The 25,173-nt window shown below is 41.6% G+C and overlaps 1 protein-coding gene across 2 annotated transcripts in view; it reads right to left on the minus strand.

Moving 5' to 3' along the window:
• The window catches only part of LOC126299030 (protein Wnt-16-like), a 748,335-nt gene that overhangs the window by 105,382 nt on the left and 617,780 nt on the right, over window positions 1–25,173 (minus strand). For both annotated transcript variants that reach the window (XM_049990672.1, XM_049990671.1), the window contains exon 3: window positions 4,958–5,114. In XM_049990672.1, the coding sequence (XP_049846629.1) occupies window positions 4,958–5,114 (157 nt within the window). The remainder of the gene's footprint in view (window positions 1–4,957; window positions 5,115–25,173) is intronic.

Raw genomic sequence — 25,173 nt, forward strand, 5'->3', positions numbered from 1 at the left:
AGTGGGTGAGGGAGATACAGAGAGAGGGGGAAGAGATGGACAGACAGTGTCGAGAGGAGAGACGATGGACACAGAGAGGGAAGAGAAGGTAGACTGAGGGAAAATACATTATCAGTTGGCGCTGTCCGCCTCTGGAACAAGGTACACTTTGCGCTCAATTTAGTGCCCTGGTATTCAAGAAACAGCTTTTGTCAATTTTATAACTTTTCCCTGACAAATTAACATATATGGTCAGTTTCTCTTTGTCAAAAAGTAAAGAAAATGCCTTCTTCTTCTAGTATACTGCTTTCTCTCTTCGTTTCAAACGGTTCAAATGGCCCTAAGATTTAACATCTGAGATCATCAGTCCCCTAGACTTAGAACTACTTAAACCCAACTAACCTAAGGACATCCATGCCCGAGGCTCGATTTGAATCTGTGACTGTAGCAGCAGTGCGGTTCCGGACTGAAGCGCGTAGAACCGCTCGGCCACAACGGCCGCCTGATTTTAGGTTACAGATGGTAGTGTATGAGGGAACACTGACAACGTAACGGTACGACACGGACAACGTAACGGTACGTCACAGACATCCTGCGTCCTCATTCGTTACCTCTGAATGCACAATATCGTGGTGTCATTTTTCAGTAAGGAAATACTCGTCTGTGTGAACTTCCTGTATGGCGTTGAGGTACTACCGTTGCGGCAGGGTACTCAGATCGATCCCCGATAGAATATTTGTGGGACCGGCACAAACGTCAACTCCGTATAAGTTAACAATGACGGTTAGAAAGGTCGTGGGTCAGCTTGCCCCAGGAGAAGATTCAGCGGTTTTGTTACGCCGTTCCCAACCGAATCAATGCATGCATCCAGGCCGGAGGTGGTGCAACGTAATACTGATAAGTGGGCTCACACTGCCAAGTTCGTTCTAAATCTGACTCCAGTTTGTAATTACTGAAATAACATCACGTACCCTCTCAACCCGTTAAGTTTAACTTCATTTTTTTCTCCTCTTCTGGGTTCTTCACCTTTTTGTCAGGTAGTGTACATTCGAAATGAAATACTAAAATTGGTGGATAAGTAATGCTGTTGGAGCAGTAAAATAACTGATGAACGCTGAAGTAGAGAGGTCATAAAAAGCGTCCTGTCAACAGCAAAGATAAGCAATTCTGAAAAACAGAAATTTGCTGACATCGATCATAAATTTAGGTATTACAGAAATTTTTCATTAACTATTTACAAGTAAGTGAAATATGAACGATGAACAGTTCAAGCAAGAAGTTAATATAAGCTTTTGAACCGTTTATAATTACGAATATCAGCTACACTGCTCTTTAAACGGTTTTTATTCAATAAATAATTCACGGTGAACCTTTTTCGGCATATTGCCATCATCAGGTGCTCTGTAAATACATAAGTAAGCGATGGTCTTAATATAGTGGTATGTAACTACGATCAGAAACGTTATAACAGGGGACTCATAACCTAAGATGTTAAGTCTCATAGTGCTCAGAGCCATTTTTTTGAACATCGTTAGGTGTTTTTACCTTACATGTAATATCATTGTGGGTGACAATGAATCAGCGACGTTACATGTTTACATAGTTACCATTATAAATAAGTGATGTGTGTAAGTTCGGTTGTTTTTTAGTATTGGTTCTAACTATGTTTTTGTTTGGAATTAGTTTTAGTTTCATTTGAGATTTTTATATAATGTTTTTATTTTTTCGTAACAATGTGGTTATAGCATATGATTCATGGTGTTTCCTTGATGTTATGTCTTTGTTTTATACTCGTCATGTTGTTATCGCTGTTACTATGGGTATGTGTTATTTAGTGTCTCTGATTTATTACTTTAACCGTTTTCTTGATTTATAATGTGGATAGTTAAACAACCTACCAAAAGCACAAAAATATACATAGAAAGCTTTATTCTCGTTATAAATCAAGAAAACGGGTAAAATAATAAATCAGAGAAACTAAGTGACTGATATCCATAGTAACAGCGATAACAACATGAAGAGTGTGAAACAAAGACATAACATTTATTTATAATAGTAACGAAGTAAAGATGTAATATCGCTGATCCACTGTCATCCAAGCTGTCAATAGAAAAATAGCATACATAAAAACCAACTAAAGTCAGATATACGTCTGCAGTGTACATCTAAGAAGAAACTAGTAATTCTGAAAAAGACAGGACGTGGCAGCAATGATATTACATGTAAGGTAAAACCACCTAACGATGTATTATAGTTCTTCTGATCTTAGTTACAGACCAATGTATTAAGACTATCGCTTAGTTGTGTAGTTACAGATCACCTCATGATGGCAGTATGCCGAAAGGGGCTTATAGTGAATTATTTATGAAATAATAACCATGGAGAGAGCAGTGTAGCAGGCTGAAATTCGCAATAATAATGTCATTAGAAGATATATTTTGCACTGCGGGCACCAAAGAACAAAACTTTTGAACTGTATTACTGCGAAGGAATGCTGAAGCTTGAAAGTACAGACCGAGTACCTAATGAAGATGTGCTGAATCGAATTGGGCAGGAGCGGTGTCGTCGACTATCTACACCCATAACAAAAGGTGAACCACCACAAAGATGCTGCTAGCGAGCACAGAGAGAAGCAGTAATAGTCCCGGGAATCGCCTCTCAGAGTTTGTCTCAGAGTGTTACAATCGTCGAGTCAATTCAGAGTACTGTTTCTAGGCTAACAAAATGAGTAGTTCTGTTGTGCATCTCCTTACAGTGATTTGGAGTGTTAACTGCACTAAGTACATTCAAATACTGTGTGCTACTCACCCGCAGCAGTGGGGTGGTTTTGTCAGACCACCATTACCGAGGAGCATAGTTGTTATTTCACTGCTACCTTCCGGCTACCAAGTATTAAACAACCACTCACAATTGTGTAAATTGCCACAGCGAGGGCGATCCATGAAAGTTGAGTTGTTCTTTATTTAATAAAGTATTTGTGTTTCACTAAAATCTGTACTGATTTCTCTCCGCAGCCTGTATACAACACAACGTAACTAAACGAAGGGATCGTGTGAAAGGACCCATCCTGAGGCATCAGAGAACAGTAAATTTGGTATTGCAGTAGAGTTGTACCTCCCAAAACCATGGTTCGGTAGTTTTGATGCTGTACTTAAATGATGTAGGACACGGCAGGATTACGGATAGTATTGGTAGGGAAAGAAACATATATGAATATGTAAGAGAGAAATTTGGATCCCTATTTGTATTTTGTTTGTTTGTTTTGCATATAATTACAAACGCACGTCGATCTGTGTTATACCACTATGTATTTTATATACTGAGAAAATATAAACTTCGTTTAATAAGTAATAACAATTAGTTTATTGTGTAACTACTGGAGAACGACAGTTCAATCCCGTCTCCAGCCTCCTGATTTAGGTTTTCCGTGCTTTCTCTAAATCGTTTCAGGCAAATGCCGGGACGGTTCCTTTGAAAGGGCACTGCCGATTTCCTTCCCAATCCTTCCCTAACCCGAGCTTGCGCTCCGTCTCTAATGACTTCGTTGTCGACGGGACGTTAAACACTAACCACCACCACCACCACCACTGTGTAACTTCTGGTGGTTTATGTACGCAATTACTTTTGAAGCAGGTACAGTTTACAAGCATGAACATAAAAAATCTACATAATTATAGCTGTTATATTGTACTCGACAGAAAGTCGTTCATAATGATCAAAGGCAAGCGTTTCCTGTTGTTGTTTATACGTATGATAGTTATTTACGAGTAACAAAACGTTCAAGTGTGTGTGAAATCTTATTGGACTTAACTCCTAAGGTCATAAGTCCCTAAGCTTACACACTACTTAACCTAAATTATCCTAAGGACAAACACACACACCCATGCCCGAGGGAGGACTCGAACCTCCGCCGGAACCAGCCACACAGTCCATGACTGCAACGCCTTAAACCGCTCGGCTAATCCTGCGCGGCTTACGAGTAACAAAAACATGTTTTGTATAAGCTCGACAAAGTATTGAAGCAATATTTGATTTGGTTTTGTTTTGCTGTTTTTCATTAATTTTTTGAGAGAACTGCATTTTCTAGGGCTATATGATAAATTTGTATTAATTTTCATCTGTAGTGCTAAATCCATCTGCATCGCGTTACATATCAACGATTTGCTAATGAAACCTGAATTAAACACACAATTTCAATTTTGCCATAAATACCATATGTTTTTAAGTAATAGATGAGGATGACTATTTAGAAGCAAAATGTTCCTTAGGTTATGCTGCCCTTTATATACCATCATTCAGTTCCTAGACGGTTTAGGTTCGTAGTGAAACCTAGTAAAACACTGATCACATACGCAAAAAAAGCGTAGGAAATAAGGTAACCCTGTATAGGTATGCACTATGCCTAAAGTACAAGTAACGCTGTTATGAACGTAACTGATTAAGATGGTTCAAATGTCTCTAAGCACTATGGGACTTAACATTTGAGGTCATCAGTCCCCTAGAACTTAGAACTACTTAAACCTAACTAACCTAAGGGCATCATACGTATCCATGCCCGAAGCAGGATTCGAACCTGCGACCGTAGCACCAGCGCGGTTCCGGACTGAAGCGCCTAGAACCGCTAGGCCACAGGGCCGACTAACTGATCAAGAGTTCTAGGAAATCAACCGTAGTCTACACTTGTTCATGATAGTCTACGGTAGCCGAAGATAGTTTTATTACTCTGTAGTGAGGGAGGTGTGGAGGATAAAAAATACAAGGAGATCCAGGTTTGTCTAGAGTAAGCAAATTGATTTGGAATCAAGTTGCAATAGTTACGCAGAGGTGAAGAAGCTAGCACAGAGAAAACTATAATGGAGTGCTTCATCAAATCAGTCTTATGACTGGAAACTACAACAATATGTGAATTTTTTTTCAGTAATTAGGGAAACTGAGACGCGTACAGCATGGAACAGCGAGGGGTAGAATGGGTACGTACCTGCAGCCGCCCCACTTCCAGCCCTCGGGCGTGTGCTGGCCCTGGCGCGACGAATCGCAGCTACACTCGGTCAGGTTGCCGGAGCTGCACGACTGCGTCACCGCATGCACCACGCCCGCGCTCGTCACAGCGTAGATGAACGCCGTCTCCTTGCTGCCTGCAACACGCACCACCGCACTCCCTTACTGTCTTTCCGGCTGCATTAATAACATTTCTTTAGTTAATACTAGCGAACCCTGCAGTGCTCCGCTATTGCTAAATATCTATGGGAATTGCATATACGTCTTGATCTCCTTTTCCCACCCTCGCCCTATCAGTCCATCTAGTGCTTCCCCTATTTCTCGCCACCTCCTTCTCCCTGCTTCTCTCTCTATACTCATTTCCTCCCCGCTCCTCTGTGTCCATCTACTATTCCCCCTCCCTCTTCCCCCTCTATCGTCAGCCCATGGACTATAATTACAAACTGTGCAGAATAAAATCAAGTTTTAGTTTTAAAATTTTTCTTTGTATTTACATACAAGGAGGAAGAACATATAAGAGAGAAACACTTTGTCCAGTGGTCTAAATGCGGCGCAATTGTAGTTAAAACTGACCGCGACAAAGAGAACGAAACCGTACATTGTCACAGTACAGCATTTTCTTTCTTGCAGTCTGCTGAAAAAGAAAGCCAGTCAATTATTGTGTCTGTTTGAATTTTTGTTAGAGTATCGTGTAAAATTTAACGTAAATAACGTTAGATACGTTTGATTAAGAGAGAGAGAGAGAGAGAGAGAGAGAGAGAGAGAGAGAGAGAGAGAGAGAGAGAGTAAAAATTGATGGCAAAATTCTCGAAAAATTCTTGACCGTTTACTTCAAAGTTTTACACTATATTTAAATAAACATTGGAAGGACACATGGTATAATGGTATATATATACAGGGTGGTCCATTGATCGTGACCGGGCCAAATATCTCACGAAATAAGCGTCAAACGAAAAAACTACAAAGAACGAAACTCGTCTAGCTTGAAGGGGGAAACCAGATGGCGCTATGGTTGGCCCACTAGATGGCGCTGCCATGGGTCAAACGGATATCAACTGCGTTTTTTTTAAACAGGAACCACCATTTTTATTACATATTCGTGTAGTACGTAAAGAAACATGAATGTTTTAGTTGGACCACTTTCTTCGCTTTGTGATAGATGGCGCTGTGATAGTCACAAACATATGGGTCACAAATTTAGACAACCAGTTGGTAACAGGTAGCTTTTTAAATTATAATAAAGAACGTAGGTACGTTTGAACTTTTTATTTTGATTGTTCCAAGGTGATACATGTACCTTTGTGAACTTATCATTTCTGAGAACGCATGTTGTTACAGAGTGATTGCCTGTAAATACCACATTAATGCAGTAAATGCTCAAAACTATGTCCGTCAACCTCAATGTATTTGGCAATACTTGTAACGACATTCCTCTCAACAGCGAGTAGTTCGCCTTCCGTAACGTTCGCACATGCATTAACAATGGGCTGACGCATGTTGTCAGCAGTTGTCAGTGGACCATGATAGCAAATATCCTTCAACATTCCCCACAGAAAGAAATCCGGGGATGTCAAATAAGGTGAACGTGCGGGCCAATCAACTTCGACGACCTGTTTGAAATATGCTATTCAATACCGCTTCAGGCGCACGCGAGCTATGTGCCGGACGTCCATCATGTTTGAAGTACATCGCTATTCTGTCATGCAGTGAAACATCTTGTAGTAACATCGGTAGAACATTACGCAGGAAATCAGTATACACTGCACCATTTAGACTGCCATCGATAAAATGGGGGCCAATTATCCTTCCTCTCATAATGCCACACCATACATTAAGCCGTCAAGGTCGCTGATGTTCCACTTGCAGCCATCGTGGATTTTCCGTTGCCAAATAAGGCATATTATGCCGGTTTACGTTACCGCTGTTGGTGAATGACGCTTCGTCGCTAAATAGAACGCGACGCTTCGTCGCTAAATAGACCGCGTGCAAAAAATCTGTCATCGTCCCGTAATTTCTCTTGTGCCCAGTGGCAGAACTGTGCTCGACGTTGAAAGTCGTCGCCATGCAATTCCCGGTGCATAGAAATATGGTACGGGTGCAATCGATTTGATGTAGCATTCTCAACACCGATGTTTTTGAGATTCCCGATTCTCGCGCAGTTTGTCTGCTACTGATGTGCGGATTAGCCGCGACAGCAGCTGAAACGCCTACTTGGGCATCATCATTTGTTGCAGGTCGTGGTTGACGTTTCACATGTGGCTGAACACTTCCTGTTTCCTTAAATAACGTAACTATCCGGCGAATGGTCCGGACACTAGGATGATGTCGTCCAGGATACCGAGCTGCATACGTAGCACACGCCCGTTGGGCATTTTGATCACAATAGCAGTACATCAACAAGACCTCGACCTTTTCCGCAATTGTTAAACGGGTCATTTTAACACGGGTAATGTATCACGAAGCAAATACCGTCCGCGCTGGTGGAATGTTACGTGATACCACGTACTTATACGTTTGTGACTATTACAGCGCCATACATCAGAAAGCGAAAAAAGTGGTCCAACTAAAACATTCATAATTCTTTACGTACTACCCGAATATGTAATAAAAAATGGAGGTTCCTATTTTAAAAGAAACCCAGTTGATATCCATTTGATCTATGGCAGTGCCATCTAGTGGGCCAACCACAGCGCCATCTGGTTTCCCACTTCAAGCTAGACGAGTTTCGTTCTTTCTAGTTTTTTCGTTTGATTCTTATTTCATGAGATATTTGGCCCGGTCCCTATCAATGGACCAACCTGTATATATACAGCCTACATCTGCCCAAACGTTCGTTAGTGTCGTATAAAAATTTGAAGAAAATCGTTCAGTTTGCTAACAACGTTTCTCTTTTATTTGGTATATATGTATTTGTATACCACATGTATTTAAAAATGTAGCCTATGTCCGTCGTCCCACGTTTATTAACTGTGTAAAAATTTGATATAATGTGGTTAATAACTTGTCGAGATTTTTCCTGAAAACGTTTCCCGTTAATGTATTAAGTATATATTTATATATATTAAACATTAAAAAAGACTTGCAGGCTATGTCCGTCCTGACATCTACTAAAGTATTATGTAACAATATGAAGTAAATCGTTCAAGTACTTTTCTATATTTTGGTATCAACGTTAAATACCACATTCTCTTTGTAAGGAAGCATAAATTTAAATCATATATTTGTATACTACATATATTAAAAATTTTAGCCTGTGTCTGTCCTAAGGTTTATTAGAGGGTCGTGTAAAAATCTGAAGTAAATAGCTCAAGAACTTGTCGAGATTTTTGCCAAAAAATATTTCCCGTTTATGCACTAAATATATATTTATATGTCAAAAACATAAAATAATCTGCAGCGTATGTCTGCTCTGACGTCTACTGGAGTACCGTGAAAAAATATGAAGTAAATTGGCCACGCACTTTTCGAGACTTTTGGTAACAACGTTAAAGAACGACTTGTCTTTATATAGCAGTATAGGTCAGGATTTCTCAAACTGCCTCCATCACACCTCATCCTTTCCCTTCCCCACCTCTTATTTGAGAGAATCCTTTGAGGGCGTCAGAGTTGAACATTTTTTTAAAAATTATCATGCACGAATGTTATTCAAAGATGATGAAAGTTAAAAACTACAACCAGTTACTAAATACCCAAGGCTGGGTGTGCCGTTATTGAAACTGAGCTAATATGACGTTTATTTCACAACATATTTTTTTGTTTTACAAATAATTTCACAAATTAGTTAGCTAAAGTCTGTTACCATCTATATTGCTTTTAATTAATTTAGAATACTTTAATATTTGAAAGATGATAACATATAAATGTCGATAGGAAAATATTCAGCATTTCAGTACCAATTTAAAAACCGTTATATTCAAACTGATCATCCAAAAACGAAATTAACAAGAGTAAAAGCGTATCTAGTTCCAAATTCGGAATTATGCGTATTTAGTGTAACACGTGTGCTTCAATTTGCGAAGAAAGCAGTTCCAGTCTTAGCTAGATTTTTGAAACAGCAACTTGCAGATTCCCTTCCAGCTGCAGTCGAGATCAACGTTCCGTTTCGATTAATGTCATTGCGGAAATGTTTACTCACAGAAGCAAGTTGGAGCGATGGGTAACAACACGACCACTGCCCTTCTTGCTACATTACGATATTAATTCCGAGTCTGTACCCAAAATCTTCAAGAGATTTCGATTTAAATTCAGTTCGAAGTATTCTATAACTTTAGAGTTCGATTAGTTCCTCCTTTTCTATTGTTAACAAGTGGTCTGCTATAATCAAATCGAAAAGATTTGGGATCCAGTCACACTCAGATGATGGTTTGGAAATTTATCCTCGAACTGTTCACGATGATTTACGAGATGTACTACGGCAATTTTTCTAATTTTAAATACACCAAACTCATTTTTTCACGAAATCAGTGAGACAAGAAAACATCTCGCGGTTATCGTTCTCCATCTGGGTTTTCCAAAGTCCACATTTTCCGTATTTTCTGGCTTACAAACACTCTATCACTATTTCGGCCATGACATGACGAGTTAAGATCATTCAATTTCTCAAAAACGTCGCCCAAGTAGCGCAATATTAGAAGCCATATTGCACCCAGAAACACAGCCGAGATTATGGGAGTGTTGTTCAATAGGAAAAGCCGAAGTTCATCGTTAAGTTTCGAAACTCAACGATGAACTTTACCGCAAGACAACCAACGTACCTCCGTGTGCAGTAGAAGCTAGTCACTAGTAGAACCCATCTACTTGCAAAGAATGGAAAATAGCTTGGTGTTTAAACCTAGTGATTTCACAAAATATACAGTACTGACTGCATCGCTCATCATTTTATTGACTTCCGGTTCTACTACTTTAGAAGCCAGTTGCATCCTCGTGTATCATGTAATGTGTGAATTTCGTCGACAGCAAATTGTTGTCAATAAAAATGGAATTCACAAGAAAGAAAATACCTTCACCTTTAGCCCTCCTTTCTAGAGCTTTACAAAGTGGGAAGTTCTTGAGCATTTCATTTCCATGACAGTGGCATACAAAAACATGAAGCAGGGAAAGATTTCCGATATCGGTACTGTCAACAGGTTGGAGAGCGAATTTTGGGCTATCATGGAGTCGCAGTAGCAGTTGGTTTCCTATCAGTGGTTATTGCATCAATACGAGAAGGCATGGTATCATCTGAGAGCGGTATCGACTTCAGAATGTCGGCAAATCTCTCCCCATGCATGATTTGGCACACGTTGACGAGTGCGGAAAGATTTGGACTTTGCAATTAAGTGTGGCACCTCTAGGGATGCCCTTTGGGCTTTCTTAAGAACTGGTAAAAGTTTCCTGAAGAATCTCATATTTTCTTTAAGTTATTTCTCATGACGCTTAGCAAATTTGATGACTTTGTTTACACGGTCTAGCTGTTTTGTCCTCAGGTTTTTCTTTAGTTCTGTAGGGTTCAAACTGTCGTTGGCTAAAATCTCTCAACTAAAAACACGTTGCCGCAGTTGTCTCATATAAAAGAATGCTGGTAAAGCCTAATGGCAGATGATCAACTTGATTTTTACAGACTTACACATGGGTTTGCCTTCAGAACTAAAGCTGCTGATAGGAACAGACGAAGATGTGAAAGTAGAATGTACTTTGATTAAATTCGAGTCTTTTTCCTTATTCTCGAATTCTATTGCGTACCTACTCATTAGTTATGTGATCTACCCACCTAATCTTCAGCATTCTTCTGTAGCACCATATCTCAAAAGCTTCTATGCTCTTCTTGCCTAAACTGTTTATCGTCCATGTTTCCCTGACACTTAAAGCTATACTCGATGTTAACGCGTTTTACTTCTTCAGGAACGCTTTTGTTGCCATTGTCAGTCTGCCTTTTATATCCTCACTACTTCGAACATCATCAGTTATGTTGCTTCCCAAATAGCAAAACACATCTACTACTTTAAGTGTCTCATTTCCTAATCTAATTCCCTCAGCATCACCTGATTTAATTCGACTACATTCCATTATCGTCGTCTTGCTTTTGTTGATGTTCATCTTACATCCTCCTTTAAATGCACAGTCCATTCCGTTCAACTGCTCTTCCAAGTCCTTTGGTGTCTCTGAGAGAATTATAGCCGGCCGAAGTGGCCGAGCGGTTCTTGGCGCTGCAGTCTGGAACCGCGCGACCGCTACGGTCGCAGGTTCGAATTCTGCCTCGGGCATGGATGTGTGTGATGTCCTTAGGTTAGTTAGGTTTAAGTAGTTCTAAGTTCTAGGGGACTGATGACCTCAGAAGTTAAGTCCCATAGTGCTCAGGGCCATTTTGAACAGAATTATAATGTCATCGGAAAACCTCAACGTTTTTATTTCTTCTTCTTGGACTTTAATTCCTACTCCAAATTTTTCTTTTGCTTCCTTTACTGCTTGCTCAATATACATATTGAATAACATCATGCATAGGCTACAACCCTGTCTCACTCTCTTCTCAACTACTGCTTCCCTTTCGTGCCCCTCGACTTTTATAACTGCCAGCTGGTTTCTGTACAAATTGTAAAGAGCGTTTCGCTCCCTGTATTTTACCCCTGCTCCCTTTAGAATTTGAAAGAGTGTATTCCAGTCAACATTGTCAAAAGCTGTTTTTAAAGTCTGCAAACGCTATAAACGTAGGTTCATCTTTCATTAACCTATCTACTATAAGTCGTACGGTCACTATTGCCTCGCGTGCTCCTACATTTCTCCGGAATCCAAACCGATATTTCCCGAGGTCGGCTTCTGCCAGTCTTTCCATTCTTCTGTAAACGATTTGTGCTAGAATTTTGCAGCTGTGGCGTACTAAACTGATAGTTCCTTAATTTTCACACCTGTCAACACTTATTATTCTATTCTTGTTAAAATCTGGGGATATTTCACCTGTCTCGTACATCTTGCTCACCAGATGGAACAGTTTTGTAATGGCTGGCTCTCCCAAAGCTATCAGTAGCTCTAGCGAAGGTCTACTGCCGGGGAGTTGTTTACACTTACGTCTTTCAGTGCTTTCTCAAATTCTTCACGCAGTATAATATCTCCATTCTCATCTTCGTCTTCGTCGTCTTCCATTTCTATAATATTGGCCTCAAGTACATTTTCCTTGTATAGAACCTCTATATGCTCCTTCCACCTTTCTGCTTTCCCTTCTTTGCTTACGGCTGGTTTTCCATCTGAGGTCTTAATACTCATACAGGTGGTTCTCTTTTCTCCAAAGATCACTTTAATTTTCCTGTATGCAGCATCTATCTTACCACTAGTGATATATGCTTCTATAGTCTTTCATTTGACCTGTATCCATTCCTGTTTATCCATTTTGCGCTTCCTGTCGATCTCATGTTTTAGACGTTTGTATTCCCTTTCACCAGCCTCAATTACTGCATTTTTACATTTTCTCCTTTCACCGATTAAATTTAATATCTCTTGTGTTACCCAAGGATTTCTACTGCTCTTCGTCGTTTTACCTACTTGTTCCTGTGCTGCCTTCACTATTTCGTCTCTCAAAACTACCCATTCTTCTTCTACTGCATTCCTTTACCCTGTTCCTGTCAGTGGTGGTGGTAAGTTCCTGTGGGACCAAACTGCGCATATCATCGGTCCCTAGGCTTACACACTACTTAATCTAACTTAAAATGACTTAAGCTAAGGACAACACACACACACACCCATGCCTGAGGGAGGACTGAAACCTCCGAGGGGAGAACCACGTGAACCGTGACAAGGCGCATACACCGGGCGACTGTTCTTGTCAGTCGTTACGTAATGCTCCCTCTGAAACTCTCTACAACCTCTTGTTCTTTCAGTTTATCCAAGTCTCATCTCCTTAAATTCCTCCCTTTTTTTGTTTCTTCAGTCTTAATTTGCGGTTAATAACCAACAAATTGTGGTCAGAGTTCATTTCTGCCCCGTGGAAATGTCATAAAATTTGAAACCTGGTACCGAAATCTCTGTCTTAGTATTATATGTTCAATCTGAAACCTTCCGGTGTCTTCTGGTGTCTTCCACATATACAACCTACTTTCATGATTCCTAGCTGTGATTAAATTATTCTCTGTGAAAAAATTCTGCCAGGCGGCTTCCTCTTTCTTTTCTTTCCTCCAGTCCATACTCAGCTGCTACTTTTTCCGCTCTTCCTTTTCCTACTATTGAATTCCAGCCCCCCATGACTTAAATTTTCGTCTTCCTTAACAATCTGAAAAATTTCTTTTATTTCATCATACATTTCCTCAACCTCCTCCTCAGCTGCGGAGCTAGTTGGCATATAAACTTAGCTCGCTGAAACTTGGACCATACATAGAAATAAATGCTACAATACACTAGGGAGGCCAACAGAAAGAAATACGCAATGAAACTAACAAAAATAACTCTTTTATTCAAAAACTATAGTTACATTGAGTCACTGGAATTTATAGTGGCGCCCTCGACATTTCAAAAGAGGAGACATGGTTCTTACTGGGGTGTGTGATCATCACAGATCGCAATGCATGCTCTGCAACGTGCTCCCATTTGGCCACAAGTTTGGTATGGAGTTCTTATGGTAGGGCTTTCCATTCCTCCACCAGCACATCGACAACTGCGTAATGGTCGTTGATGCATACAGACGTGCGACAATACCGTCTCCCCAAAGCATCCCACACACGTTCGATGGGTATAAGTCGGGAGAACGTGTAGGCCAGTCCATTCACCAAATATCCTGTCGTTCCAAGAGGTCCCCCAGCACCGCAGTTGTATGCGATCGCATATTGTCATCCATAAAAATTTAGCCACACCCGAATAAATCCCTGGGAAGACGCGCTTGGGATAGGAGTACAGTGTCACAATAACGCTGACCGCTGAATCTACCGTGTTCAGAGATTTGGAGACCAGTACGCCGATGCAACATTATGCTTCCCCACTCAGGACCACCAAAACAGTTATCTTCGACAGTGCCGTACCCTCATATTATGAGAGGTGAGAACACGTATTGCGCCCAGGAACATTTTCGAACAAAATCGTTTTGGTGGGTCACGTGTCATGGTATAGAGAAGCATAATGTGGCATGTGCCAACTGGTTCTCGAAATCTTTGAACACGGTACGCTCACAGATAAAAGTTATTGAGACTCTTACTGCTTCCCCAAGGGTGTCTTTTCAGAGGAGCAAACGGCCTGGACTTTATTTTTTATGAATGACAACACGCGACCGCATCGAACTGCGAGGGTGAAAGAGTTCTTGGAACGAGAGGTTATTCGACGAATGGACTGACCTGCCCGTTCCCCCTACTTAAATCCCGTCGAACACGTGGGAAGAGGAGGGGGGGGGAGGGGAGGTGCACGCCCATATGCACTAACAGCCATCCAGCAGTTGTCAGCTGGGCTGTTGGAGTTATAGAATGCCCTACCACAAGAACTCCTTATCATTTTATGGTTAGCATGGGAGCTCGTTGTAGAGCACACAGTGCCATTCGTGGTGATTTGCGCACCCTGTTAAGAACCATGTCCCCACTTTCGTAACATCTATCAGAAAATGCAGTGACTTTCGTGTAATAACTGCCTTCGAATAAAAGTGCCATTTCTGTTTATCTCATTGCGAATTTGTTGCGGTTACCTTCTGCATTGCACTGCAAAAAATTGTTCAAATGGCTCTGAGCACTATGGGACTTAATTTCTGAGGTCATCAGTCCCCTAGAACTTAGAACTACTTTATCATAATCAACCTAAGGATATCACACACATCCATGCCCGAGGCAGAATTCGAACCTGCGACCTAGCGGTCGTGCGGTTCCAGACTGTAGCGCCTAGAACCGCTCGGCCACTCCGGCCGGCCATTGCACTGCACTGTACTACACTATACTATAGCAGTTCTTTCTATGTATGGTCGAAGTTTCACCGAGTTATGTTACTTCGTAGTGATACATTATACGAGAGTTGCTTTCCTCTTTAAGTTTTGCACATCAGTGTATATATAAAAGACTAGCTACTTGCCACCTATTTACAAACACGAAAATGACTGCTTATTTCCTCATGACGGATAACCTATAGTGTAGAGGAAGTTTAAGGTGCTACAGATTTAATTTACGCTTAGAAACACTACTGCTATAAAAGACTAGCTACTTGCCACCTAGGGGGGACTGATGACCACAGATGTTAAGTCCCATAGTGCTCAGAGCCATTTTGAACTTGCCACCTATTTACAAACACGAAAATGACTGCTTATTTCCTCATGACGGATAACCTGTAGTGTAGAGGAAGTTTTCAAGGTGCTACAGATTTAATTTCCGCTTAGAAACACTACTGCTACTCGTCAGACATGCTGGTTCAGTGGGTAGCTTGCTAAGGCTTTTAATATATGCGTATTTTACTGTTTTATGAGCCGATATTGGATGCAATAAAGGGTAATACGGTTAACGTTTCCTTCTAGTATTTTATTTGTGGAAAAACTACGTAGTGTACACACTGTCTCGTCACATTAATGTGACTACCTGTCAGAAACCTGGATAACCATCCCTTCGGGCGCGGACCACCGCGAGACGTGCTGGAAAACCGTCAGTGAGGTTCTGAGAGGTACCGACAGGGATGTGGAGTCATGCCGACTCCAGTGCTATGGTTTAAATGGCCCTGAGCACTATGGGACTTAGCTGCTGAGGTCATCAGTCCCTTAGAACTTAGAACTACTTAAACTTAACTAACCTAAGGACATCACACACATCCATGAACGGGACAGGGTTCGAATCTGCGACCGTAGCGGTAGCGCGGTTCCAGTGCTATGTCCAGCTGCATTTAGGATATATGGTGTGAAGAGTCCTATCGAAGTGGTCCCTCAGAATCTCGATAGGGTTTAAGCTTGGGGAGTTTGGTAGCCAGGGTAATACGGTCAACTCATCCTCGTTCATTTCGAACCACACACAAACTGCTAATTGTGTGACACGTTGCATTTTCCTCTGATAGATGCCATAGTGCCGAAGAAAAACAAACTGCATGTACGGGTGGACATTGTCCCCAAGGATAGATACATATCTGAGTTGAAGCTATTGCGCCATCCAGAATGACAAGGTTACCCGGGGAATGCCACGAAAATGTTCCCCAGACCATAACGCTCCCTCCTCTGGAGTGCCGGCCGCTGTGGCCGAGCGGTTCTAGGCGCTACAGTCTGGAACCGCGCGACCGCTACGGTCGCAGGTTCGAATCCTGCCTCGGGCATGGATGTGTGTGATGTCCTTAGGTTAGTTAGGTTTAAGTAGTTCTAAGTTCTAGGGGACTGATGACCTCAGCTGTCAGTCCCATAGTGCTCAAAGCCATTTGAACTATTTTTCCTCTGGAGTAGACCCTTCCAACTATTGTTGCAGGGTATTTGCTTTTAGTCCGGTGGAGAATAAAACGTGATCCATTTGTAAAGGCCATCTGTCGCCACTCATTGCACATGCAGTTACGTTTTTGGCGTCCACATCACAGCATTCGTCGTCGTTGAACAGCAGTCAGCACGGGTACATGAAATATGCGCCCTCTGCCCAGGCTCATACGCAGTAAAGTCGCTGAACTGTCGCTGAGTAGACCCTGTTGTAGCCCCTTGGTTCATCTCGGCGGTCAGTTGTTGAGCAGCTGCAAGTCTATTCGCCCGTTCAGTTCTCCACAGCCGTCGTTCACCCGTATTATCTGTGGCCCGTGGTAGACCACAGTTGCTGCACAGTATAAATACGGCGGCGTGCGAATAGTTTACAGACTTAGCCGTTTCGGAAATGCTTCCCCCCTTGGCCCGAAAGCCAGTGGTCAAGACCGTTCGTCGTCAGAAAAATCCCTCCGTTTCTTTCAATACGTCAACGATTGCAGTGTTTTCCGAATTCCCAGACATGTTTTATATACCCTCCACTGCTAGTGCTGCCATCTGCTTCTTAGAAGTGGTTATTGCACACTGTCGTCGAACGAAGTTGGAGGTCACATTAATGTGACTGGGTCTTTTAGTTTGACTTGCACATTACAATTTACTGAGAAGTTGTTTCGGATGGCACTCATCATTTACCAGATTTCTAATACTGATGAAGTGGTGGCTTCAACATTAGTTGAAAGTTGAGAACGGATGCATGTCACCCGAAACTGTTTGGCAAAAAATTGTAATATGGAAATGAGACTACATACTAAGTACTGCATTCTAATGACTGACTGCTTTCTGCCACTAAGGCAAATATTACCAAAGATTTGTGAAAGACAATATTATTCAATAGCTCGGAGATACTACAGACAACAATTTCATTTGTGAATAACTTATTGTGAGGCTGCAATTAATGTCAACTGTTTGAACAAACATTTACTATGCGTATACGTTACAAACATAAACTTCATTTAGTAATTTTTTAATATGAAGTAAACAGCATTATCGCGATGCATTTCTTCCACATTTAGGGTAGTACTTGTATTTGCTGTATTCATTACAACAGCAAGCTTCAACAATGATTCCGACAGTGACGTGAATCAAAGTGCTTACCTTCCATGGGAAGAGCGATACCATAGAAACAAAGCTTTGGCGTGCCACTGATTCTTTTTACTCTCTTCTTATGGGTTCAAGCTTTACGTTGACTCGTGAATCGTATCCAGATAACCAGTTAGGTAGCACACTACAAGCAAACGGCCGGTACGACTTTTCGATTCGTGGTGATGTACACTATTATAATTTGTAACATAGAAAAAAAATTTGAAATACGATAGTATCTGTCCCACAAAATACGATTATACATTCCGCAAAGCTTTTGCAAATTAAAACGTACAAAAATGATTCTGTAGTAATATCTATATTCCTGAACTACCAAATTACTTATCAGTTGAAGTCATGAAGTCTGTTAAATGAGCCCACGATCATGTTATGGCATTAATTTGTAAACGTCCGACTTGCTCACGTAAATTGTACAATAAACAATTACCAGTTTCAGCAATTGCCGTCTTCAGGTCTGTTACAAATAGAAAAATAGCAGTGTAACAAACTGTGTCCAATTAGCTGAAACAAAATTTGCAACAAGCCTAGTGTACATAAGAAAAATAAAAAATATTAGTGATTAACAGCCATGCATACCAGCTATACATACCATAAAAATATTCTGATGTAGGTATCAACGTCAAAGTTTGTGTACTGTTTCTAGGCGCATGGTAAGTTCTGGTTATGGCCTGGATACGACCAGTATTTATACAAATAACTGAGGCCAGTAGAGGTAATTATAAGTGGGGTAACTGAGTAACTAGTATCGTAAATTCAGCAGGTAAAATGCAGTATGCGTAGTCATTAATTAAAAATACATCATATGGCCAAATGAGCTTCTGACAATGAATTGAAATTCGATGTGTGGAATTAAATTTATAATTGAAATCCACATGAAACAGGTAAATGGTAATAATAGAAAACTTATAACCTGGCAAAGTAAATAACACATAATGGTGTAAAAGCCAGAGTAAAATGTTTAAAAGTAAGATAACATCTATAAATCGAAACCTGTCAGCAGGGCAGAACAATTAAACATTAAGCTAAGTGTGAGATAGTTAACAAGACTGTGACTATTAATTAAAAATGTTGATAGACGATGACACATACGGAGTGGAATCTCAGTGGTGCCACCACGTGGCTTCTCGGCAATAATCTTTGTTTTTCTGTGGTGCAGCTTGCGGAGGAAGCCCCAGTCTACTGCTCGCGGGTGACCGGCGCAAGACAAGCTGCAGCGACGCTCGACGCTGCTCAAACTAGGTTTCTGAATACATCGGAATAAGAATTTAAGTTAAACTCATTCTGTTTATTCAGCAGCAATCCCGGCTGCAGTTTTCTGTGTACGATAATTTCCATTTCTTCCAGTAGGTTTAATAATTGTCCTTTTCGTGTCTTATGCAACACTTTCATATTATCCTCTATGTATCCTGCCACGTTTTTAATCATCCAAATGTGTACCGAATGCGCTCTTATTCTGGATATTTGTATGCTCTCTAAAACGAGACTTGAAATTCCTTCCCATCTGACCGACACAAAACTTTTCACAGTCTTTGTAGACGCAAGGCCCTACATATTTGTTACTGTTGTTCCCAACTTTGTAGTGTAGCCTGAAACCATCTATATCTTTCTTTCGAAATTCACCTTCTTTTCACTTTCTTTTATCTAAAGGCTTGTGTAATTCTGTCTGAAAATGCTCCATAGTGGGCACCCTATTATTCTCACTGCAATGGCAGCTGTCTCCAATTTTTTACACAGTTTCACTCTGATTTTTTCTGATGATGTTTGCACATATTAACAGTTAAAAACTCACAAATTACTTCATGTCAGTGCACTAAGTTCGTCTATGGTGCTACGTTTTTGGTACTCAGAGAGCTTCAAGCTTGTGCATCAGTTGCAATGTTATCTCGTTAGAACCAGTACATATGATCAGTATTGTATTTTCCTGTTTTGCTTAACGAACGGGCATTCCCATTCTTATTTTTCTTTTTGCGCCTTTTACCGTTTCTTCTGCGGAGTCGGCAATTGTATATGGATCAAGACCGTTTTAGCGATAGTTTGTGGTGGAATGCTTTTATGACGCTACTATTTTCCCCGGGACGGAATATGTGTACCCTATCAGAATGTGTCTATAATAAATCTGAGTTCAAGCACGATCACGTTTCTTAAATGTTTGTGTAGCGTGTATCCGAGGCGGTATGTGGGTAGCAGCCCGGTATTCACATAGGAGGATGTGGAAACCCCCTAAAAACCACGTTAAAGCTGGTCGGATCCCCAGGCCTCGTCGTTAATCCGTGAAGTGCATCCGATCTGGGGCTGGCTCGCCCCTCTGAGCCTGCACCCAAGAAAAGGTGCGTTAACATGCTGTGCAGTCCGGGCGCGTAGTTCCTTTACACTGATCTGGTATTATTTATAGTTCCACCACTAAATCAAACATATCTGGAAAATGGGGAAAATAAGGCACATTGAATTTTTATGCATTACAATTCAATTTTGCCCTATTTTTTCTATTTCCATCGATTCTGGAGGGAACTATAGTTAGGTTCGAATGCGATTTAGAAATTATCGCTTTGTTTGCCACGCCTGTTGGCTATGGGCAGTCACGGCCCGTACGGCGCAGCCCAAGCGACGGAGCTTGTGTGACAGAGCGGCCTGCTTCTCCTTGCTGTGACAAGTACTTTGCTGGAGGAGCACATTACGCGCGAAGGCAGTTTATTAGGGCCATTGTGTCCGCTCCCAGACGACTGTTATTTTCTTTTGTTGTGAGTTTGGAGGCCATTGTTGACGCAGCGGCCGTAATGCTGGCTGTGTGGGCCGAGTGCGTGCGCTTGCTGGGCCGCGTGCTCGTTAATGCGTGAGCACGGAACAGTTCCGGTCGATGGCAGCGACCGCACTAGTCGAAGCCTGGCCTTTCCCTCAAAACGCCAATCCTGACTCTTCACTGGCGCGCATCTGCATTCTTTCTGGTTAGTCAAAGTTGTGGAAGGAATTAATTACCTTGTATACGTAGTCTATTGACACGCAAGGCTCTGTTGACATTTATCAGTTCCACTCTCGTGTACTGCTCGTCTGCCTGGCATTGTTGTAAAAGGCAAACGAATGAAGTCATTATAAATGTGACGTAGGAGCTGCGGGATTTGTGGCGGATCTACTTGGTTGTTTCGAGAACGTTACGGACATGTTCTCAAACACGAGTTGGTGAAGCTAGAATAACATCATCTCGCCATCGTTCGCGCCTATTGTTGTCACGCGATAATTCTTGTACTAGATTTTTTTCTAATGAAGATAGCTTTTACGTTTTTTAGCTATAAATTCTACCCAAAACTACATTTATAACGAAAATTTCTTTTTCATTTTTACCAACACATTATAGATACGTCCGACTATTAAATAAAACATGTGTATTGCTTGACCTAAGAATATTTCAATATGGAATGTTTATAAGCAGTTTAGAATTACATTCACAACATCTCTCCTACTAGAGATTTGACATAATCATAGTAAGTGAACGACTGAGGTGAACTTAATTTCAGTTTCACCAGACTGAGCCGATCCACCCTCTTGCAACTTTTTCACTTTTGCGATGTACGTATAAAACACCAAGGAAAGCCGATAATTCTTCAGAATCTTTCTATGGGCAGTCTCGAGCACTCCGCGAATAAGCTGCTCATATTCTGTTTAATTGTTCTTGTTTTGTATATTGTACAATATGGCCAGTTACAGCATCTGGAAATAATAGATTCCAGCAATACAGAACCGTTTTAGAATTTCTTTTTTCCCGCTTTACCCCTGGAAACTGCGTGACTGTATCCTGACGTGCAGTCTTTGCTGGAGAAACTTCAGTCTTGAACTTTATTGTTCCTCCTTCCCTTGATACTTATCACGGTTGCAGAAGTTAGGGCGACTATAGACGCAGTTTAAGAATTGTTATCAACTACTCTGCTGTCCTTTCGTTCGCTTCATTCTCAGATTGTGCGTCCGTACGCAGAATACGTCTAGAAAAAAATTAACCTAGTCGCATGTAAAGAAAGAAGTAAACTAAGAGAGAAGCAAGGTGGGGTATCAGGAATACATAAGGCATTGTTACGTAATAACTCCCGTGAGAGACAAAATCTTACAATGTGCAGCTCCAAACAAAGCCGCTATTAGCAAGCTTTAATTGTTATTTGACCACTGAAAAATGCGTAGACTGCAGATAAAGATATCAAAGAAAGCATTGCTCGATCAACGCTTCAACACATTAAAAATACACTGAAATGTTTCCCTAAAATCATGATTATAGTGTACAGAAAAGTGAAGGTTAGTTACAATCATTTAGCTACAGTGTCTTAAACATCAAACTAGTGAAGTATTGTTACTGCATATACACATCTAAAAATATAAGAAAAGTGGGAAATCTTTTAGACAACAGTAATAAAGTCAGTAGGAAATATTGTTACCTTTAAATGCCCATGGTGCTTGCCAGAGGCATTGTGCATGCTTTCTGTAAGGTAGTTCAAAACACTTGTTGGCAGTGGACCGCACTGCTGAGAAAGAACTATGTTTGGATCTAGAATAATTTTTTGTGCCATCTCTCAGGCTGTACAGAAAATGGAAAAAAATATGGAAACACCAAAAACACAAAACATTACCATGCCTAATACCGCGTGGGAAATTCGTTGCCATTCAAGACAGCTTCCAGTAGTCTCGGAACGCATACATACAGTTACTGTGTGGTTTTCAAGGGAATATTATACCACTGTTTCTCCAAAAGAGCGGCAAGTTCTGGTAATGATGATGGTGGTGGTGGATAGTGATCACGCACCCTGGTCTTCAAGGTAGACCATAAAGCCTCAATAATATTGAGTTCTTGTGACTGGTGGCCAGGGGAGATGCTAGTTCATCTTGTCGGGACGTCTGAAGAGACGTCTTCGTTGGTCATCAGGGCTCAGTTCGAAGCGAAGACAATTATACTCCAGTCAGTGAGGTTCCCGGCCGAACACGTGTCAGGAGACGCCCCAGACAACGATGGAATACCAGCTTGACTGTCGCCCGCCATACGGCCCGACAACCACGCGTGATGATCTGTGGTGCCATTTCGTTTCATAGCAGAATCTCTTCGGTTGTCATCTGCGGCATTCTTAGAGCACAGCGATACATCAATCATATTCGACGCCCCGTTTTGTTGCCTTTCGTGGCAAGCCACCCTGGACTTACAGTTCAAGATAACACCCATCCCTAACATGGTGAGAGTTTTTACTGCTTCTCTTCGTGCTTGCCAAACTCTACTTTTTACAAAACGGTCGCCAGATTACGCCGCAATTGAGAAAGACTGGAACATAATGGCCAGGGCGCTCCAACCAGATGGGGATTTTGGCGATCTAACACGCCAGTTGGACAGAATTTTCGCACGATATCTCTCAGGAGGACATTGAACAACTCCATAAACCAATGCGAAGCGGAATAGCCACTTGCATTAGGGATGAGATGAACCAAAGGGTTATTGATTTGCTAAGTTTATGAAGTTCTTTCTCTTGAATAAATACTCCAATTTTTCTGAAACTATAATCATTTTTTTTTTTTTTTTTTGCTGTACATATACATCACATCCACATGGTAATTAATTCGTGATGGGTCTTTTTATTTTGTCTCAGAGTGCAATAAGAATAGAACAGCTCCTTGTCTCTTTGTAAAGTTTAAAATCTCAAGTCCTTTGCGATTGAGCACCACGTAACCACAGGATTAGAGAAGTTGAATATAAAAGATTACACTCTTGCACTGAAATCATGTAGAACTAACATTGGAAAAGGAAGAGTCGTCATATACGTACAATTTCAGAAACATTGAAGGAAGTAGATTTTGTAATAATCAGCACATAGAAGATTACACTTCTGAATTAATACCGAAAAATAGTTCACTTTTAGTTTTAACTGCATATAAATCCCCAGAGTGAAATTTTAAACTCTTTGAGGAATTTGAATTCCCTTCAACGCTCTCTGCCACACAACAGTAAGCATTTAATGTGTTGTGATAATTTCAATGTAGATTTTGTAGAAAATTCTAATAGGAAAATTATCAGGAAACCTTATTTGGACGCTACAATTTGATCTCAACAATTAACTTTAACCCGTGGTTCATGGTGTGGGTTCCTGTAGTCATGTCCTACTTCATGAACCACGGGCAACGTATGAGTGGCCAAGTAAGTGGTCCTGACAGTCGGGATACCAGTTACTTTGTAAGAAGGCTGGGCATCTCGGACATATTCTGAGTCGTGGTCACCTTTGTGCTCATACGGCAAAGACTACCAAATCCATCGGTTAGTCCCTCAACCGTTAGGGGTAAAACCCAATGGGACTCGGGGCAAGTAAGGCTAGCAACCTGCTTTCCTAGTACTTCGCAACCGTCTCCATGAAGCTGGGCTACGGTCCCGCACACCGTTAGGCCGTCTTCCGCTCACGCCCCAACATCGTGCAGCCCGCCTCCAGTGGTGTCGCGACAGGCGTGAATGGAGGGACGAATGGAGACGTGTCGTCTTCAGCGATGAGAGTCGCTTCTGCCTTGGTGCCAATGATGGTCGTATGCGTGTTTGGCGCCGTGCAGGTGAGCGCCACAATCAGGACTGCATACGACCGAGGCACACAGGGCCAACACCCGGCATCATGGTGTGGGGAGCGATCTTCTACACTGGCCGTACACCTCTGGTGATCGTCGAGGGGACACTGAATAGTGCACGGTACATCCAAACCGTCATCGAACCCATCGTTCTACCATTCCTAGACGGACAAGGGAACTGCTGTTCCAACAGGACAATGCACGTCCGCATGTATCCCGTGTCACCCAACGTGCTCTAGAAGGTGTAAGTCAACTACCCTGGCCAGCAAGATCTCCGGATCTGTCCCGCATTGAGCATGTTTGGGACTGGATGAAGCGTCGTCTCACGCGGTCTGCACGTCCAGCACGAACGCTGGTCCAACTGAGGCGCCAGGTGGAAATGGCATGGCAAGCCGTTCCACAGGACTACATCCAGCATCTCTACGATCGTCTCCATGGGAGAATAGCAGCCTGCATTGCTGCGAAAGGTGGATATACACTGTACTAGTGCCGACATAGTGCATGCTCTGTTGCCTGTGTCTATGTGCCTGTGGTTCTGTCAGTGTGATCATGTGATGTATCTGACCCCAGGAATGTGTCAATAAAGTTTCCCCTTCCTGGGACAATGAATTCACGGTGTTCTTATTTCAATTTCCAGGAGTGTATGATGCTGGCAACAATCAGAGCAAAATGCCTCGGACCCTTGGAGGTGACGGAGTCCCACCTCTAACTGACAAACCACGGACTCCTAAGATACGACTTGGCAAAAAAAAAAAAAGGTAATGAGATAGGGAGCTATTAATATCAATGGGGGCTACTCAGGGAAGAAGGTAGAGCTGCCAGAGGCTGCAAGTAAGATGGGGCTGGACGTTTTAGCTGTTAGTGACATTCGGGTAAGGGGTGAGAAAGAAGAGGAAGTGGGAGAATACAAGGTCTACCTGTCAGGTGTCAAAGCAGGAATAGCACAATGGGGTGTAGGGCTTTACATCAGGAAAGAATTGGAACCCAGCGTAGTTGCAAATAAGGTATGTTAACGAACGACTGATGTGGATAGATTTGACAGTGTCTAGCAAGAAAATTAGGATTGTGTCAGTATATTCGGATTGTGAAGGGGCAGATCAAGATAAGATGGATAGTTTTTATGA

Source organism: Schistocerca gregaria, chromosome X, assembly GCF_023897955.1.
Source record: "Schistocerca gregaria isolate iqSchGreg1 chromosome X, iqSchGreg1.2, whole genome shotgun sequence".
Classification (NCBI taxonomy): domain Eukaryota; kingdom Metazoa; phylum Arthropoda; class Insecta; order Orthoptera; family Acrididae; genus Schistocerca; species Schistocerca gregaria.